The sequence below is a fragment of the Aotus nancymaae genome, unplaced genomic scaffold (genome assembly GCF_030222135.1).
Source record: "Aotus nancymaae isolate 86718 unplaced genomic scaffold, 86718_ANA_hifiasm-v0.15.2.pri h1tg000011l, whole genome shotgun sequence".
In the NCBI taxonomy this organism is placed as follows: domain Eukaryota; kingdom Metazoa; phylum Chordata; class Mammalia; order Primates; family Aotidae; genus Aotus; species Aotus nancymaae.
In genome coordinates this window covers 545,728-562,415 of record NW_026988422.1, presented here as the reverse complement: position 1 = coordinate 562,415, position 16,688 = coordinate 545,728, and the positions used below count along the sequence as shown (strand labels likewise).

At 39.0% G+C, this 16,688-nt stretch overlaps 1 protein-coding gene across 6 annotated transcripts in view; it reads right to left on the bottom strand.

The window, feature by feature from the left end:
• The window catches only part of ST3GAL6 (ST3 beta-galactoside alpha-2,3-sialyltransferase 6), a 66,997-nt gene that overhangs the window by 30,123 nt on the left and 20,186 nt on the right, over window positions 1-16,688 (bottom strand). For 2 of the 6 annotated variants that reach the window (XM_012477102.3, XM_012477091.3), the window contains exons 2-4: window positions 12,764-12,933; window positions 10,185-10,394; window positions 166-265 (exon numbers count right to left, since the gene is read on the bottom strand). In XM_012477102.3, the coding sequence (XP_012332525.1) occupies window positions 166-254 (89 nt within the window). In that variant the 5' untranslated portion in view covers window positions 255-265; window positions 10,185-10,394; window positions 12,764-12,933. Of the gene's footprint in view, window positions 1-165; window positions 266-10,184; window positions 10,395-12,763; window positions 13,543-13,881; window positions 14,112-16,688 lie in introns of those variants that run through there. The other 4 variants (XM_012477097.3, XM_012477081.3, XM_012477117.3 and 1 more) reach the window with 4 other exon arrangements.

Genomic DNA, 16,688 nt, shown 5'->3' with positions numbered 1-16,688 from the left:
TTTTTGTATTTTTAATAGAGACGGGGTTTCACCATGTTGACCAGGATGGTCTCGATCTCTTGACCTCGTGATCCACCCGCCTCGGCCTCCCAAAGTGCTGGGATTACAGGCATGAGCCACTGCGCCCAGCCGAGAGTTATTTTTAAATAACAAAATTAAACTTACCAATAGACGTTGGTTCCCCACAATATACAATGCAGCACGTAATAGAGGAAGACGGCACTCAGGAAAATGGCCACAAGATACCCTCTCATGGCTGGCTCACCTGTAACACAAGGAATGCATTCCAAAGCAAAGGCCAGGTTGTTATACAAATGAATTTTCACAATAGCTCAAATATAAGCATTACTGGAAAAAATACAGAAAAGGAACTATGGGAAAAAATGAGGTAGGCCTGTAATTTTGGAAGTACTAATATGCAAAAATATAATGCTTTTCCTGTCTCTCCTCTTATCAGCACAACATGATGTATATTTAGGCCAATAAACAGCTCCATGGTCTCAAAGGCAGGGGCTTCCCTACTACTTTCTCATGTTAGGTAAGAAAGGAAAAAATTCCTCCAGAACTAAATTTTACACATCTATTCCATATCCAAAACTTTTTTCACAAACATTAAAAACTTCTATTTTCTCTCTCTGTAGAAAGTAAATAGATGCCTTAAGCTGTGAATAAACATTTCTTCAGTGCTTGTAATGATGTTAAAATGTTATACATTTAATTTTTAAAAGTTCTTTTCCTGATTTTTAAAAACTGAGGAAAAACCTACTGAAAAAAATTTCCCACATCCACAATTTATATACTTTTAGATCCACCTATTTGATTTTTCAACATCATAGTACAGATATATTCAACTAATTACTTGCTTGTTTTGCATTGACAATATTGTTCATTACACATTTGTAGACAAAAACCTTGACACAATCCTCTCTAAAATGTAAATGCAAAAAAAAAAAAAAGCCTTTCTAGAATATATTTTAAAAACCTATAAAACATGTTTGTTTAGTTTCTTCTTTTGCTTCAAAGGAAAAAAGAAAAAGTTTCCACTGTCTTATGTAATTACAGGTAAAAGACAAATTCAATATATGGTTCCATAACAGACCTATTTCAATGCATGTGATTTTAAAAAGGTACACTACTTCCCTGTGTCCCTTACCAAGTTTCTAGTTCATCTAAACAACTGCGTGTACCACCCCTTTCAGTCCTATCCACGTCTATTAACCTTAATCATGGCGATGCAGTATAGAACCTGGCAGTCTGGTGGAATAAATTTCCAAGTAATCTGGCATTGCCTTCCTTTTCATGGTAAATACATTCAAATGGAAATCTTAAAATGAACCACTCCCTCGCCTTCATAAGTAGAATATATTAAACATAATTTAAACTTTTCTTGATGATATGGGGTCAGCTCAACAAATATCATTGTTCTGGGCTTTCTTACACTTGAAGCCTTCTGCAGCTAATGGGTGTGTGGGGCTATTTGCTAAGCAGTCCTAAACTGGCATGATTATCTGGCTGAGTTGCTTTTCACTCCTTTCTTGCTGTCAGCTGTTGCATCTCGCTGCTATTAATGCAGTCACCACCCCCAAGTGCCACTATTATAAATGAGTTAGAAACGAAAACTATGTCAGGAGAAAGCAAATAAATAAGCAAGTTAATGAGCAAACTTCAGTTTACACATACTTCTAATTAGGTATACATAAGCCCTGTGAAGAGTCAACACTGGTTGGAAATCAGAAGACAAGATTCACAGCCTAACTCCACATCCGGTGTGGGAAGCCTGATCAGTCTACCTCTTCTGACCTGAGAGTCCTCACATATTTACAAGTGAGAACACATCATCTGCCTCTCTGGGTTACTACACTGTCCTGGAAGGTAGTTTAGCATGGGCCAGAGTAGTGATGAACGTCTTCTTAAATGCTCAAATTAAACATTTAAGGCTCCACTAAGAATAACATCATTTATGCAAAGATCCAACAAAGATAAAACTTACCAGTATCGGCAATTTTTTAAATATATATTTATATGTAAGACAGTATATGAAGGTCTAGGGAAAGAAGTCAGTATTTACAATTCAAAATTCCTAGGTATTCTCCAAAACATACTCTTTGGGCAATTTATGTATTATTCTACAGAACACGGAGGCAGGGGTAAGCAAGACTTTTTGTTACTGTTTTGCTGTTTTTCATTCACTAATATGTGGTCTAACTGAAAACAACTGTGAGAGAATGTTCTTTTACAAACAGTAAAATGAACCCACTCTTGAACACAGCTGCTGCATATGCCATCTGAAAAACATTTAGGAAGTTTAGGCCCTCTCGTATTTCATGTACAATTCACAGCTTCAGTATTCAAGTTGCAAAGGAGACGGGCCAGCCAGGATATCCTTGTGACAAACATGATTCCTCTGCTTGCTCACAGGACAATACTTCCACAAATAAACCAATTCTCTAATTATATTCTATAAATGGAAGGACCATTCTGCTTTGAGCAAAAGCATTCCAAAACCCGTTAGAATTTAAGAGGATATCTGCTTTTAAGAAGGCATGAGACCCTTTAATATAGCTTTAATTATCAAGACAAGCAGTTTTCAAGATCTTGACATTAAACATGACCAGTGCCAGCTTTGTGGCTGCAGATGCTCCTAAAATCAGGGTTCCTAAAACATCCTTTACAAAAGTGTGGGTAGAGGATGACGAGGGAGAAAAGGACTCACTGCCAGAGGACAAATTTTCACATATTCTCCAACTAACATACGTAACCCAATGTACAAGTAACCTATATATGTCAGATATATGTCAGATATTTAAAAACTCAATCTTGGCAACAGTTTCACTTTGCTTTAATGGTAAAAGTACATTTTATTTGTGTGGCGCATTGAAGTTCATAGGGAAACTTTTATATGTCCACACCCCCATTCAAGGCTCAAAATAAGCTTATTAGATGGGTGTGGAGGTATTGTCTTCTTGATGAATGAGGAAAACTGAAGATAAGGTTGAGTTATCTGAGGTCACACAGTTCAAGGAAGACAGAAATAGATCTACAGGTCAATCATTTCTTTCTCAGCGTTCTATTCCTGGTGTCATCCTGTCTCTCAAGATAAAAAGCACAAGGCAAATTGAAAAGAGATAACTCCAATCTGTAACTTCCTGATGGTGTTCCACTGGTATCTTGAAGTCTGGAAGGGTAAATTCAGGTATTGGTGAAAGGAGGTGACTCTAGGGCAGGCGAAGGAGGCTGCACCAGGCGGGGACTTGTTAACATGCACACTCCTGAGTCTCTGCTTAATCTCAATCTCTGGGGCTCAGGAATGGGCATTTAAACAGCATCTGCCAATTTGATTCTTATGCACAGTAAATTTTGAGAATCACTGCTCTAAGACACACAACAGAACCATGGAAGGATTTACTGAAATACAGAGGCTGTAAGAGATACAGCTCCCATAACTAGATGCTTTTTTTTTTATCCTAAATGCCTAGCACGCGGTAAATGCTCAGTGAATAACAACTAATTAGAAGCATTAAGATGTATGAGTGTTCAGCCTGTGCCAAGGCATGTGATAATTGCTTTTGTGTATTTTCTCATGATATCCTGACAACCACCTTGCAAAGGGAGTAGTAGACTCACAATTCCCATTTTACAGAGGAGAAAACCAACGCTCTGGGAGAAACAATGACTTGTTGAGCTGACAAGTAGAAGAACGAGGACTCAAATCTGTCTCTATCAGGCCACAGCTCATGCGTTCTATTACCTCCCCCTGGACGTGAGCTTTCACAAATGAGCACGGGCCCCTCCTTTTGCTATCAGACTAAACATTACTCCCTAAGCAATATTAATTCTAGTAATTGATGAAATGGAGATAAAGCTTATAGTACTTTCGATTCAAACTCAGCTGAAATAAAAGCCTGCTCCTCCCAACCATGCTAGCATTGTTTATAAAAACAAAACAAACTCTATGGAGAAACACTTGAAAAAATGTCAGGTTTTTTTTAGACTCTCCTAATGCTTTCTCAAACCAAAGGGAGCCTGTTTTTCCAAACAGCTAGGAAAAAAGCACACTCAGCAATAATTCTGGAAACACTGTTCTACTTAACAAGTATTAGGTTAGTGCAAAAGTAACTGCGGTTTTTGTCATTTAAGATCAAATTCACAGAAAAACCCTGTGGGTATCTCCGTCAATATCATGCAACACCAAGGAAGAAAGGCCCTTGGCGTTCTCTATTCCGGATGCTGAGCACACACAAACCTCACCTGCCTGGCTCCTCCATTCCCAGTTCCGTCTCAATCGAGAAGCAGGTGCTTCCTAATGCCCATCTGCAAGCCCAGCCACCCCAGGCACGAGGACTGATTCTGGCTCGCGGAAAGAGTCTGAGGAGCCCTTGACTAGCAGCTCAACAGTTTGGTGAGGTTCCCGTGGATCTGGTGGTGTCCTGGTCATCTCATCCACTGGACCTAGGTTCCTGCTGCTGGGTGCTTAAACTATATCATAATTTTCCAGGGTCTGCATTCTTCTCTTTCCCAGTCACCCCAGCAGCTCTGTGGCCAATTTTTGTTTTTAGTCACTAGGATCCTAACCTTGTCCCCATCTGCTCTGGGGTGAGGCACCCTTCCGTTCAGTGGCAGACATCCTACTCTTTCTATTACTAGGACTCTTCTCAAGGCCAATGTGCTGTTGTTCAATAATAATACTCAACAACTTGTATCTTTGTGCAAATAAGAAAAGCACATCTCCCTTCTACATCCACACAGCCTGTGGGCACCTAACGTCAAATATCTCAGCAGCGTCTAGATTTCAACCACAACCTTCCCCTTAAGCAGGTGCCCTTGTTCACGGCTCACCTCCCCACCCTTACCAGGTGGCCCTGCTGACACCTGTGTCCATTCAGCCCCTGGACAGGCCCTCGTCCATCCTGGTCTCTGCCGGTCCTCAGCTCACACTGACATACACTCCAGACTGTAAGGAACATGGCCAACAGATTTCACATCCTGCCTTCCTTCCTCTTTGTACTTACTACTCAGTTTGTGATTATTATCTGCAGGCATGAGCAAACCTGTAACAGAACCTCCAGCTCTGGCCATGCATTATGTCCAGACCTTTTTGGTTCCCTTCATAGATCCCCTAAGCCTAAGCCTCATAGACCCAGCCATCTCCATATAACTTAAGCCTTAATGGAGACATACAGGACTCCACAGTGATGAACGGAAAGGCCTCAGTCCTCCTTAACTCATTTACTACCTCTCATTTAGGTGTGGTCCTTATTACTAATTAGATAATCCAAATGTGTGAGGGCAGCTTCATTCATATCCCAAGGATCTCCAACCTCTGGCAGCGATGATCATGTAAATGATAACATCGTTTATTAACCACTTACTAAATGGCCAGCACATATAAGGATGAAATCATGTGTATTTTCATCTCCATGCTAGAGATGTTTAATACCCAGAGCAGTGGCCAGAGTTCAAACTGAGATCTGTTTTATTTCAAAGCCCACACTTTCAAATTGTGGCTTATAGAAAACTATAATTATCATATTTTTAACAGTATGAACTGTTAAACAGTAATTTAACAATATCTTTTAAAAATAAAACAAGGGGATGATACTCATTAAATGTATGGATTTATCAAGCACACTTCTTTAGAAATATTATAATATGAAAAACTATTAATCTCATAATTAAAGAGAGAAATCTTAAGGAATCAATAGTCTGGTTGATGGAATTTTCTGCTAGAAGGATGAAGTAATTCTCAATAAGGCATAATTAAAGAAATAAAAAACAGCACATATAGATTTTTTAAACATACAATATTACACTGAAAAGGCTAAATTTAGCCTGAAGTTATAAACTACTGCTATTTAATACAAATTAAGAAAAAACTCTGACATTGCTGAGTAAATTAATAGAAAATCTGATTTATGCCCACCTCCAAAGAAACTGAGTTCTATAACTTCAACAAATTAGATCAACTGTATACACTTTGACTGATTTCCAAGTACATAACTGTTTTCTTTCTGCATTGCAGAAGGGGAACATTTATAATTAACTTTCCCTCTCCTCCCCCAATTCTGCTAATACAATGATACGAAGCTGGTTCCTACACGCATATACCCACACACCCTTCTCCTTCAGCTTGTCAACCAAGCCAGCGCTTTCACCAAGTATCATCCTTAACACATGTAGACAAATCTTTTCACGTAAAGATCAGTCCACTGCCAAAGCAGATGACCAGATCTTCTCCTGAAAGTGGGGTGTGCTCACTGTAAAGAATATAAAAAGGAGAGAAATAACTTCTCAGCAGAATTTTCTTCTTTAATATCACAGCAGGACACATTAAAAATCATTCAGCTTATAGCAACTATATGGGATGCTAAAAATAAATGAACTGGAGTTCCTGTTTTCAAGATCTCTCTCTTTAGACTCAGGTCCATTGCAGATACACAAGTAAGCTTTTAGGGAACTTCTTTTGTTCCTACTGTTTACTCACATTTTCTTTCCATGCCCATTTATTCTCTTAAAGTAAAAATTGTTCCTGTGTCTTCATATTAACATCCTGCTAATAAGATATCAGCTTCCAAGAACCACTAAATGTCGTTAACAGATTGATGACTGTGGCTAATTTTTTTAAGGAGAAGTCTCGCTCTGTTGCCCAGGCTTAAGTGCAGTGATATGGTCTCAGCTCACTGCAACCTCCACCACCTGGGTTCAAGCAATTCTCCTGCCTCAGCCTACCAAGTAGCTGGATTACAGGAACGTGCCACCATGCCCGGCTAATTTTTTGGACTTTTTTTTTTTTTTGAGACTGAGTTTCGCTCTTGTTACCCAGGCTGGAGTGCAATGGCACAATCTCGGCTCACCACAACCTCTGCCTCCTGGGTTCAGGCAATTCTCCTGCCTCAGCCTGCTGAGTAGCTGGGACTACAGGCACGCACCACCATGCCCAGCTAATTTTTTGTATTTTTAGTAGAGACGGGGTTTCACCATGTTGACCAGGATGGTCTCGATCTCTTGACCTCGTGATCCACCCGCCTCAGCCTCCCAAAGTGCTGGGATTACAGGCGTGAGCCACTGCGCCCAGCCAATTTTTTGTATTTTAATAGAGACAGGGTTTTGCCATGTTGGCCAGGCTGGTCTCGAACTCTTGACCTCAAGTGATCTGTCTACCTCGGCCTCCCAAAGTGCTCGGATTACAGCATGAGCCACCGTGCCCAGCCTGTGGCTAATTTTTAGAATTGACTTTTATTCTTTTTTTTTTTTTTTTTTTTTTGAGACAGGATCTCACTATACTGTCCAGGCGGGTCTGAAACTTCTGGGCTCAAGAAATCCTCCTGTCTCAGCCTCCTGAGTAGCTGGGGATAAAATTTTTATGCGGTAAAATTTACCACTTTTAAATGTACAATTTGATAAGTTAGGTAACAACTGGCCTAGCGCAGTGGCTCACACTGGTAATCCCAGCACTTTGGGAGGCCAAGGAGGTTGGATTACCTCAGGTAAGGAGTTCAAGACCAGCCTGGCCAACATGGTGAAATGTCATTTCTACTTAAACAAAATACAAAAATTAGCTAGGCATGGTGGCACATGCCTGTAATCCCAGCTACTCGGAAGGCTGAGGCAGGTGAACTGCTGGAGCCCAGGAGACAGAGGTTGCAGTGAGCCAAGATGGTGCCACTGCACTCTAGCCTGGCCAACAGAGCAAAACTCTGTCTCAAAAAAAAAAAAAAAAAAAAGTAACCACCACTGAAGTCATGATTCTAAACATTGTCATCAACTCCAAAAGTTCCTTTGTTCCTGTCTGTAGGCACTTCCTTCCTCCCACTTCCTGGCCCCTAGCAACTTGATCTGCTATCACTATAGTTTTGCTTTTCTAAAATTTCATATAAATGGAATCATATATATTTTCTTGATGACTTCTTTCAATTAACATAATACTTTTTTTTTAAAATGCTCAAGTTGTTGATGGTACCAGGAGTTCATTCCTTTTTATTGCTAAGTAGTAACCTATTATATGGTCATACCACAATTTATTTATCAGTTTACCGGGCAATATACATTTGGTTTCTTTGCAATTTTTGGTTATCGTAAATAAAGCTGCATTAAACATTCAAGTACAACTTCTTGGGTGGATATATGTTTTCATGGGCAACATAATAAATATGTTTAACTTTACATAAAAACTTTATCTTGCATTCTGGTACCTATCTCAGTTATATTGCATGCTGGTGTCGGTCTCAGTTTAAAAAAAGCCCTACCTATACCAATTCAAATTATTAATGCCATTGAATAATATGAATCACTGACTGGTGTGGAAGAATCTCTTGATCTATTAATATCAAGCATTTCATAATGTGTATGTACTCGACTTTAGGATATGGAGAACAGAACTCACGGCCTAGTGAAGGAGCTGTTACACTGTTTCAAAATTATTTCCATTATCTGCTATGAGAAGTAAAGCAAACTATTTTACACCTCTGCTATTCAAAGTGTGGTACATGGACCAGCAGGACTGGCATCACCTGGGAAGTTGGGAGAACTGCAGAATCTCAGCTCCAACCTTTGATCCACTGACTCAAGTGGATTTTGGCAAACCCCCATGTGATCTGCATGTTTCAGAAGCACTGCTGGAGAAGGTCAGAGAAAAAAGGAATTGTATCCAACCAAGAAGATCAGGGCTTCACGGAAAACAGCTTCTGAGGGGAACTGGAAGCTCACTCTAAGTTTTATGCTACATCTTTTAAGTCTTTTTTTTTTTTTTTGAGATGGAGTTTCACTCTTGTTACCCAGGCTGGAGCGCAATGGCGCGATCTCGGCTCACCGCAACCTCCGCCTCCTGGGTTCAGGCAATTCTCCTGCCTCAGCCTCCTGAGTAGCTGGGACTACAGGCCAACGCCACCACGCCCAGCTAATTTTTGTATTTTTTTTTTTTTTTGAGACGGAGTTTCGCTCTTGATACCCAGGCTGGAGCGCAATGGCGCGATCTCGGCTCACCGCAATCTCCGCCTCCTGGGTTCAGGCAATTCTCCTGCCTCAGCCTCCTGAGTAGCTGGGATTACAGGCACGCGCCACCGTGCCCAGCTAATTTTTTGTATTAGTAGAGACGGGGTTTCACCATGTTGACCAGGATGGTCTCGATCTCTTGACCTCGTGATCCACCCGCCTCGGCCTCCCAAAGTGCTGGGATTATAGGTGTGAGCCACGGTGCCCGGCCCTTTTAATTCTTTGCAGTGTGACCTTTTAACATTTTCAATCAACAGAAGCTTCTCTGAAGAAACTAGTCAGATTGCCTTTGAAAATAAGTAGCTTTGAGAAAAATTTCCCTCACCCTTCTAGGGAATGTTTGTGGTTTTTGTTTTGTTTTTGTAAATTTCCTGGACACTGTCCTTCCTATATTAGTTTCAGTCTTATCCTTCCATCTATTATTAGTGTCAGTATGATATTACTGGTATTTTTGAGAGAAAATATGTAGGATTCCTCCATTCATATTACACCTATAGGACACACACCTCATTTTGCATCTCCTTCTGATTCACCTAAGTGCCAACTGAATCACTGCCTACACATTTACAATATTTCCAGTTACTGCAATTCACAACTTGAACCCAAGAATTACAGATCTTACAGCTGAGAATACCACAAGAGTTGGGGGCACTTAGACACAGTCAGGACTTGCAATATTACAGAAGAGCCAGCCAGGATCTTGAAAAGTTTTTTTTAAAAAAAAAAAAACCTGTCAAAGGCTATCTTGCTAATAAGTAGCAATGCTGGTAATAAAGGAGAACATTTTACATGGGTTCTCCTCCAGCACAATTCCTGTCTCATTATGGGTGCACAATATTTATTTATTTGATGAGTAAATAAGTCAATAAAGGAATGAATAAATTATCTCCAAACCCACTTGTCTGTTTTTGTTCCAATCCTCCCTGATCTCTAGTTTTCAGTTTCAGAATTTGCCCTTGGGTGGCACTACCCAGGCCTCCCTCCTCTACTTCTCTGCCTGTGTTTCTAGATTTCATCTTTCTCCTCTTGTCCACCTAAATACAGGTGTTCTCAAGCTGTTATCTTCATCCTGTTTCCTAAACCCATGTTCTCATTACTTCTCACCTTAGCTACTAGCAATGATCTCTAATCTTTCCTCCCTTTAAACCAGCCCACATGCTGTACCTGGCAGAAAATCCTCAAAGTGCAGCTCTCACCTTGTCACCTTGCCTGGTATCTTAGACTTCCATGACTTGGTCTTAGTAACTCATTGGCAATTTATTCTTTGTAGGTAGTAGCATAATTGAGTGTTAAGATTGTTCGCTTGGTAATCAGACCCTCTGAGTTTGAGTCTCTAAAGCTCTTCCTCTGATGAGTTGTATCACCCTGGGAATTTGCTTAATCTTCTTATAATTCAAGTTCCTTGGCTGTAAAATAAGAATAATAATACTGCCTAATAGAGCTATTACAAGTAGCAAATATAAAATACTTAGTTACGTATCTGGCACATGGTAAAGACTCTCCTAATCTTGTTTTAATTCTTCTTTTTAAATTAGTGAAGTATGGCCAAGAACAGTGACTCACACCTGTAATCCCAGCACTTTGAGAGGCCGAGGCAGGTGATCACTTGAGGTCAGGAGTTCAAGAACAGCCTGGCCAACATGGTGGAAACCTATCTCGACTAAATATACAAAAATTAGCCGAGCGTGGTGGTGAGCACCTGTAGTCCCAGCTACTTGGGAGGCTGAGGCAGGAGAATAGCTTGAACCTGGGAGGCGGAGGTTGCAGTGAGCTAAGATCGCACCGTTGCACTCCAGCCTGTGTGAAGAAGCAAGACTCCATCTCAAAAAAAAAAAAAAAAATTGTGAAGTATTAGCTTCCCATACACCAAGCTCTCACTAACAATTAGCTTTCTAATGTCCTGGTAGAGATCCTAAGAACTCATGATTTTGCGCTAATAATAACCTCAAAAAATTAAGTTTTCATTAGTGTGCTAGCTATTATTGCTACACAATCATTTTAATATCTTAAAGTATCTGTGACAGGAAGCTTTATTCATCTACTTTTGAAAATAAAGTGAATGGCATTTAAAATAATAGTAATTCACTGGCAAAACTCATCTTAGAATTAGATCCTATTTCTAGCTATAGAAACCATATCTCTTTTATGACTTTCATAATAAAACTGTTCTGAAATTTAATAAAAACAAACAAAAAACTCAAATTTGTAAACAGCATTTCAAATTTGTTTTGAAGCAAAACAAAATAAAGTCAAGAACTCTACAAATAATTTGAGTTGACAAATAGGTTTCCTCTTACATTCTCATTTGGAGCCATTATAATGTTGAGAAGGATTCAGATATCGTGCCCTAGGTGTAGAAGCAAATACCATGATGACTCAAGCAATGTCTAACAAGGTTAAGGATAAAGACTGGAAGCTTTGTCGCCCTATCCCAGAGAATGCAAACAGAAGAATAAACATTGTGCAACAGGTATCAGTAAAAAGTTAAAACTGACTAAACACTTATGTGATAGAACTGTTCTAAATGCTTTAGACATAGACTTATTTTAATCTTCTAAACTACCCTTTAAGAAAGGCTTTATCACCATTCCTATGTTACAGATAAAGCACACAGAAGTTGTAAGTTCCCCCGGGATATCCAAGTAGTAGGTGACAGAGGTGGATTTGAACCCAGGCACATACTAGAATCCAGGAGCATCGTAAGGACTCCCAAAATACTTCCATCTTTTTGATGCCAGAAACTGTAAAGCTTGACAGGAAAAACAGCTTTACAAATAAATCACCAAGATGATCACAGTCCAGATTCTATTAAATTGAGACATTGCTGGCGATAAAACCTGAGGACCCAGCCCTACCTTCTGCCTTGATTCAAGTCCTCAAGAGTCTGCAAGTCTAGTGGCTCAGGACTATGCTGGGGAAAGGCTGTGAAACCCTCATGAGCAATCTCAGTGGGAACAAGCAAGAGCTGAAGAGATTCCCTAGCACTAAATCACAAGACCATTCTGAGTGTCCCTATTGGCCAGCGCTACTAAAGCAGAATGTTCTCAGTCAATAAGTGTCTTTCCCAAAAAGATCTCCAAACAAATTTTCTAGTAGAATAATCATTCTCTGAGGAACCTTGATAAATCGTTGAGTGCCTGCATATATTCATGGGTAAAACACATAGCTCGTTTCTGGCAGACATTTGAGCCCTAGATCTTTTTTCAGAATAAAGTTATATATTGATGTCTGAAATTTGTGCATGGGGTTCCAAAATAGTAAAAAAAAATAAGCCTAAAAGATTACAAGATACTTTAATGAAACTATCATTGATTGTTGCACTTAAAGACAGAGTTGAAACTAATTCTACTGAGAAAACAGGGCCCACAGAGGAAAAGCCTCTTGCCCAAGGTTATAAAGCTGGTTAACAGCAGAATTTCTACAATATTTGAGATGCATGTAATGTTCTAATTTTAATTTAAGAGTTTTCTTACTCCTCACTATGTATTGGCTAAGAAGAGTCCCAAAGAAGGCCCATTCAATTGAGACTAAAAATAATATTTAAGACACCCGTAGCTCAACCGTGAGATATGCTGAAGGGTCATGGGTTATATTAGCAGTTTTATAGGCCTCTGGCCTGCAAAACTAGCAAGAGAGAAAATAGCAAGTACCTGTATTCATAGAAGAGGGGATTTCAACATCACTCACAAAGATAGAAACATTGTATCAGAACATTACAAGTGCTCAAGCTGACATTAAAGGATATCGAGACAATGGTGGTATTGCCTTTGCTTACCTGCACTTTTAGGAAACTGTTTCCCAAAGACTCTGTTTGCAGAAGTGGAGAATGTGCCAAAGAGGAACCAGGCTGCCAAAGACTGAGGACGCTGCCTGCTGAATTGCTGGGGCCTCTCTGTTAGAAATTATCTAAGACCCAGGGTGGGGCTTCTTCCTCACTTGCAAATGCTGAAATAAAACACAAAGACGTATGCTTGTAAGAATGGCTCAACTGACCCAGAAAAATGTAAAAAGTCATTTTAAAAGATTTAATGAAAACACTATTTTAGTAAACTCACTTCTGATCTCCTAAAAAATGCTTTACAGGATGATGAAATTACAAACACAACAACAAAACAAAAAATCCAACAGTCCGTGTTACATTACTGCCTGCGTTTCAAAACTGGCTTTCCAAAGGACCCAGCTCAGTCTCCTTAAAAATCATAACATACCCAGCTCAATTAATCCCAAGTAACCTGGTAATGAAAGAACCATCTGTCTTATTTTCCAGCTTCTCTCCACACATCCACACAGCTTTATTTTGAAATGCAGAGGTAAGGTGAGAGAAGGAGCTATTTTTCTGAAAATCATTAGAAGAGGAAGGGAGAGAGGGACAGATGAGAAAGGAGGAGGTCAAGAAGAATAAAAATATCTAGAAGAAAGTGAGGGAACAAGAAGTGTGGGTAAATTATTAGAACAACCAGTTTAAAAATGTGCCGTGGGCTACTTTCTAGAAAAAAAAAAAAAAACCTGAAAAAAAACCTCAAACCTCTTGCTACAACTTTTCTTACACAAGACTAACACACACACACACACACACACACATGCGTGCTCGAAGTTAAAACAATTACGTTAAAATGATTATGCTAAATCTACTCTGCCTGTGTGCTATGGATAATAAACCATGAACCGCATGGTTTATTAAGTTTTTTAAGCCCATTATTATGTTATTAGTATTCTGGAATTTTGTATGTTTAAGTTAAAGGCACTTGAAAAATAGCAGGTACACAAATAACTCATTAACCCTTGTGCTATTTCTTAAAAGTTGAAAATGAAATTCCTAGATGGAAGATACCCTCCCTATACTAGAAAAAAAGGCAACATCCTTATCTTCAAAGACAAGATGTTAAGACAGACCTTGTTAAAATAACTCTTTTAAGCCTCCTGACACAATTTAGTTGCATTTTCAGTTTATTATGCTTTGTTCAATCCAGTATGTAAGTTCAGACACACCTAAGAGATAGTGGATGTTCAGTTCCAGACCACTGCAATAAAGCAAACACCACAATAAAGCAAGTCGCAGATTTTTCGGTTTCCCAACGCATATAAAAATTATGTTTATATAACACTGTCTATTAAGTGTTCAACAGCACTATGTCTAAAAAACAATGTGCATATCTTAATTTTAAAATATTTTACTGCTAAAAATGCTAATGATCAATCATATGAGCCTTTACTGAGCTGTAATCTTTTTGCCTCAGTGCTTATGGCTGCTAACTTACCAGGTTGGCGGTTGCTAAAGGTTGTGGTGGCTGTGACAATGTCTTAAAATAAAACAATGACGTTTGTGGCATCAACTGACACTTCCCTTCACGAAAGATTTCTCTATACCAGGCAATGCTCTTTGATAGCATTTTACTCATGGTAGAACATCTTTCAAAATTGCAGTCAATCCTCTCAAACCCTGCCACTGTTTTATCAACTAAGTTTATCTAATATTCCTAACCCTTTGTTGTCATTCCAACAATGTTCACAGCATTCTCACTAGGAGTCAATTCAATCTCAAGGAATCACTTTCTTTGCTCCTGCATAAGAAGCAATTCCCATTCATTAAAGTTTTATTATGAGGTTGTAACAATTCAGTCACTTCTTCAGGCTCCACTGCTAATTCTAGTTCTCTTGCTATTTCTACCACATCCACAGTTTCTTCATCCTCTACAGTCTGGAACCCTTCAAAGTCATCCATGAGAGTTGTAATCAACTTCTTCCAAACTTCTGTTAAAGTAGATATTTTGACCTCCCATGAATCACAAATGTTCTTAATAGCATATACAATGGTGAATTCTTTCCAGAAGGTTTTGAACTTACTTTACCCACATCCATCAGAGGAGTCACAATCTATGGTACCTATAGCTTTGCAAACTATATTTCTTAAATAATAAGACTTGAATAGTGAAATTATTCCTTGATTCATAAACTGCAGAATAGATGTTTTAGCAGGCACGAAAACATTAAACTCCTCATACAACACCATCAGAGCTCTTGGGTAACTAGGTGCACTGCAGAACAATAATATTTTGAAAACAATCTTTTTTTTCTAAGTAGGTCTCAATATTGGGCTTAAAGTATTCAGTAAACCATGCCATTCTTCTATAGCACACAGGCAGAGTAGATTTAGGATAATTACTGTTTAATACATGGGGTCTCCCTATGTTGCCCAAGCTGGTCTTGAACTCCTGTGCTCAAGTGATCCTCCTGCCTTGGCTTCCCAAAGTGCTGTCATGACAGGTGTGAGCCACTGCACTTGGCTAATTTAGCATAATTTTTAAGGGTTGTAAAATTTTCAGCACAGTAAATGAGCACTGGCTTCAACTTAAAAGTCACCACCTGCATTAGCCCCTAACAAGAGGGTAAGCCAGCTCTTTGAAGCCAGGCACTGACTTCTCTTCTCTAGCTATAAAAGTCCTAGAAGGCATCTTCTTCCACTGGAAGACTGTTTTGTCTACAATGAAAATCTATTGTTTAGTGTTGCCACCTTCAGCAATTATCTTTGCTAGATTTGGATAATCTGCTGTAGTCTCTTCTTCAACACTTGCTGTTTCACCTTGTATTTTGTGTTATGGAGACAGTTTCTTTCCTTAAACCTCATGACTTCCAACTTCTCTTCTGTATCTTCCCTTAGTCTCCATGGAAAAGAGTCAGAGCTTTGTCTGGGATTAGGCTTTGGCTTAAGAAAATTCTGTGGCTTGTTTGATCTTCTATTTAGACCACTAATACTCTCTCTACATCAGCAATAAGGCTTTCACTTTCTTATCATTTGTGCGTTCACAGGAGTAGCACTTGTAATTTCCTTCAATAACTTTTCCTATCTATTCACAACTTGGTTAACTATCTCAAGAGGCATAGTTTCTGGTCTGTATTGGCTTTCAACATGCTTTCCTTACTAAGCTTAATCATTTCTAGCTTTTGATTTAAAGTAAGAGATGTACAACTCCTCCTTTCACTTGAACACTTAGAGGCTATTAGAGGATTATCAATTGGCCTAATTTCATATTATTGTGTCTCAGGGAATACAGAAGCCCAAGGGGAGAAAGACAGACAAGAAAAAAGAACACATAAACGTGTAGATTAAGTTGGCTGTCTTACAGGGGTGTATTTTGTGGTGTCTCAAAATCATTACAATAAAAACACCGGAGATCAGTGATCACAGATCACCATAACAGATATAATAATGAAAAAATCTGAAATATTAAGAGTACCAAGATGTAACACAATGGCAAGAAGTGAGCACGTATTGTTGGAAAAATGGTACCAACAGGTTTGTTGGACAAAGGGTGGCCACAAACCTTCAATCTGTGAAAAGCACAATATTTATGAAATGCTATAAAATGAGTCATGCCTGTTACTAGCTCTGCTTCTTCGCATCTTATGAGGGCACCCATGCCACATAAAACTTGCAAAATAAATTTGTATGCTTTTCTCCTGTTAATCTATCTTACGTCAATTTAATTCTTTGACCCAGTAGGGACCTTAAGAGGATGGAGGTGGAGTTTTCCAGCCACTATGCTCTCTGTGTTGGTAGAATATATTTGTTATTTTTAAAAATTCTTAGAAAACAAATACCTTAAAATAGTGACTATTTTATTTCAGAGGCCATTTATGAACTCTAATGTCCTTCAACAGGGAAATAATTACGCTTGGTTATTATGAAAATCATATAGTAA